This window comes from Pygoscelis adeliae, unplaced genomic scaffold (assembly GCF_000699105.1).
Source record: "Pygoscelis adeliae isolate BGI_AS28 unplaced genomic scaffold, ASM69910v1 Scaffold402, whole genome shotgun sequence".
NCBI lineage: Eukaryota > Metazoa > Chordata > Aves > Sphenisciformes > Spheniscidae > Pygoscelis > Pygoscelis adeliae.
Genome location: NW_008824411.1, coordinates 7,014,281 through 7,017,819, shown reverse-complemented (window position 1 = coordinate 7,017,819; position 3,539 = coordinate 7,014,281). Strand labels below are relative to the sequence as shown.

The 3,539-nt window shown below is 43.1% G+C and overlaps 1 protein-coding gene across 1 annotated transcript in view; it reads left to right on the top strand.

Annotated features, from left to right (window-relative positions):
- The window catches only part of XPR1 (xenotropic and polytropic retrovirus receptor 1), a 102,765-nt gene that overhangs the window by 85,236 nt on the left and 13,990 nt on the right, over positions 1-3,539 (top strand). The window contains exons 9-10 of the mRNA XM_009320635.1: positions 175-340; positions 1,995-2,186. Of these exons, the coding sequence (XP_009318910.1) occupies positions 175-340; positions 1,995-2,186 (358 nt within the window). The remainder of the gene's footprint in view (positions 1-174; positions 341-1,994; positions 2,187-3,539) is intronic.

Sequence of the window (3,539 nt, the reverse complement as noted above, 5' to 3'; positions counted from 1 at the left end):
TGTCTTAAAAGTGAGCAGACAGTTACCTTTTTTTGTCAGCAGGAGTGAAAGGTCAGCAATAAATCTTCAAGCATTTCTGTTATTTCCGTTTTGTTCAATGCTGTGATGTCCTGCCACTGCATTTAGATGTCTTTGACACTATGTCATGAATTATTCCTTTTTTTTTCCTGACAGTTTCGAGTGTTCACTGCTCCCTTCCACAAGGTAGGCTTCGCAGATTTCTGGCTGGCTGATCAGCTCAACAGCCTGGTCGTGATACTCATGGATCTGGAATACATGATCTGCTTCTACAGCTTTGAGGTTCAGTGGGAGGACAATGCTGGACTTCTGGCAAATACAGGTAGAGTAATGCTGATGACCCATGCGAATGTGGTCAAAATGACCTGAAAAACACTGAGCAAGGCAACTTCATAATCATCTATCTGTTTTGAAGAGGGCTACCAATGACATAGGAAACTAAAATAATTGGCGTTTCTTGTAAACACAACATTAGAGAGATTCTCCCCTTTCTTACTTCCATCCAGAGAAATGGAATTTCACATCAGTGTTTATTTCCTAATCCAGTCATTTGGCCTGACTTGTATATTCAGCAAAGAATTTAGACACAACACTTCTAGATTGGAAAGAGAAATCAATTTTCCTGGCATTGTTGTTTTATTTCATAGTGGTTTAACCATGTATTTGCTTTTAGCCTGTTCGTGTTGCTCAGCATCAAAATGAGTTGCATGAGCTTGGTAGCCACAATTTTCTGTGTTGTAGCCTGCTTCTTACAGGCTCTGTTACAGTACCCTAAAGCAAGAGAGGATGGAGAAACTTCCTCAGAGCTTGTTAGTGCCACCCCTTATTCAATTAGAGTTGATGCTGTGGCGCCAGCGTTGTGCGTGCTCTGCCTCTTCTCTCCTTTCTAGCCAGAAGAGCTGCAGAGTTGGCATATGAATTTTGACTTTGGCCTCACCAGTGGCAAAATAGTACCTGTCTTCTCCTGGATTGGGCTGTTTTCTTTCCATTTTAAGCAGTGACTGCTGGCAAATCGTGTTGTCTGATGGTTTTGACACTCGCTGAAAGAATTTGCAGTATGCTTCAATAAGCATCAGTGTTCACTTTGTTCTTCCAATCTGTCTGATCTTTCTCTTCCCTTTAAGACAGTGTTGCAAGTGACTTTTTATTTTTAATGAATAAATATATATAAAATAAATAAAGCAACTGAGTGGATAACAACTTGTCCTCCTACAGTCCAAACAGTGGAATGATAGTGCTGTGCTTTGGGATAAATATCAGCTAATAACTTGTCTCCATTAGTCTGAATAAGAAACAAATGTTTGTTAGTCAGTGGGGTGTTTGGTTTAGATGTGCTGAGCGAGACAGCATAAGAATATGGCATGCTTGGAGGTTCCGGGCAAAGCTGGGGTTTTCCTGGTCATTTCCTCAATAAAAGGCTTTCAAATATCAGGGATGTGACACAATGTCATGTTGATGTAATTGCCTCTCACCCCAGCTGTTGAAGCCAGGGCTATGCCCTGGCTTTGCTTTTTATTTTTGAAGCCTTTTTGAGCTGTCCTGCAGAGTTTGGAAATGCTCTCCCATTTATGCACAAAAATTCAGTGTCAAAGGCCTTTTGTAATTCCATCCTTAATTCGATTGTTCACAGTACTGCCAACAGCACAAAATAAATTTAGTAATAGGTTATTTCTAATCTTCTTGCATGTTAATTATACTGGCAGCAGTGAAAGAGTTAGATGATTATCTGTCTGGATCTGTTATTGATGTCATGTCACCTGAATACCTCCTCAATGGAGTAAAGGGAGTCAGGATACTTTGTGGTGATGAGCTTCTCGCTGTTCTGGATATGTGTATGTGCATACATGTGTGTGCCTAAGTACAAGACATTGATGGGGAATTGCTTTCATGTCAAGTGATATTACTCTTGCAGAAAGGAAGATGACAGGAGTTCTTAAACTTACTAACTCTGTGTCCCTGAAACTTTTTTCTTGCAGATAATCAGATTTGTTACAGCTACTCCTACGGAGTGAGAGCAGTTGTCCAGTGCATCCCTGCTTGGTTGCGGTTCATCCAGTGCCTGCGCCGTTACCGTGATAACAAACGGGCCTTTCATCTGGTTAATGCTGGAAAATATTCCACCACCTTCTTTGTGGTGACATTTGCAGCCCTCTACAGCACTCACAAAGGTATTGGTTATTTTGGAAAATCCTTTGCAAGTCATGGGATTTGCTTCTTACATGGCAGAAGCTCAGAATTTGGCATCCCATTGGAGCACGACCTTTTGTCTTTTGGCACCTGTGAAACATCTCAGTGGAAAGGCAAAGGCCTGCGTAGCTTGCAAAGAGTATTTTAAGATCTTCTTTTAGGTATTTTTCACATACATGGTCTGCTTAGAACTGCACTTCAGGAGTGTGAGAAAGAATTTCCAGGTTTCTCTCTCAAAAAGAAAAAACTGAAATACCTCTCAGTTTTTGCCGTGAAGGGAGGTGGAATGGGAGAGATATAAGGAAAGGAATAACATAGGAAATGCTTCTCCCTTGGCATTCGTGAATAGCTAACCTGGATCATCGGAATAAAGTCGGTCCATCGTTCCTGAACACGGGGAGATGTGCACAGTGCCAGGAAAATGCCCTCTCTGGATTTTTCTGTGTGTTTATCCATGTTTTTTCTGCAGCTGGTAGGGAGTTGTTTCCAATCCATTTAACTGCAGATTGAGCTCTGATCCCTCAAGTTCCCCATCTCCCTGGAAACGACAATTACTCGATTCTGCTCTTGTTCTGAAGGCAAAAGCTTTTAGTTTCTGCACTTCAGGCAGTCACCCTGCCTTTCATTGTTCTGAAGTCCTAAAAGCTGTATTCTTTTATTTGAAAATATATGCCTTCTATATCTCCGGAACTTAGCAACCACACACGCTCGTGAGCAATTACTTATCCTGAAATATGATTGTGGTGGGGCAGGGAGAAGTGTTCAAGGCATGCTTCTAGTTAACATGCTGTTTTTCTGGAGGGGTGGCAGGGTTATTAGAAACCTTCCTGTGGCCAAGAAATGGCTGGTTTGATGTAGCTGGGCCTGAAGTCACACCGATAATGTTTGTCAAGCCTTGCATTTGAATGGCAGAGAAGTGCACTGGTGCAAGCTGGCTGAAGGCTCTAAGTCGGGCGCTCTGTATCTGGAGGTACATGCAAACCTGGTGTGGGAGCATCAGTGCCGGATGCAGCGCCTGGCCCCTCTGTGCATCTCCTCCCCGCTGCCGTTTCCCCAGAGCTTGTTCCCGTTTTAATTTGTTTGCTCAGTGACATTCTGCAGCTCTTCAGTTCCAGCCCTGCAGTCCAGTTAGTCACCGCTGCCAAACCCTGAGATGAGACACATACAGATTGCCTGGCAATAGTCACTGCTTATAAGCTTTTATATACAGTGCTGGCTTTGGGGAGGCTGACTGATGCTTCTCCTTCCCAGGGGGGGACACTCTGGCAGAGCCTTCTGCTGGAAGGTTGGGGTAGGTTTGGAACCAAGAGGAAAACCAGCATCTGTCAAAATGT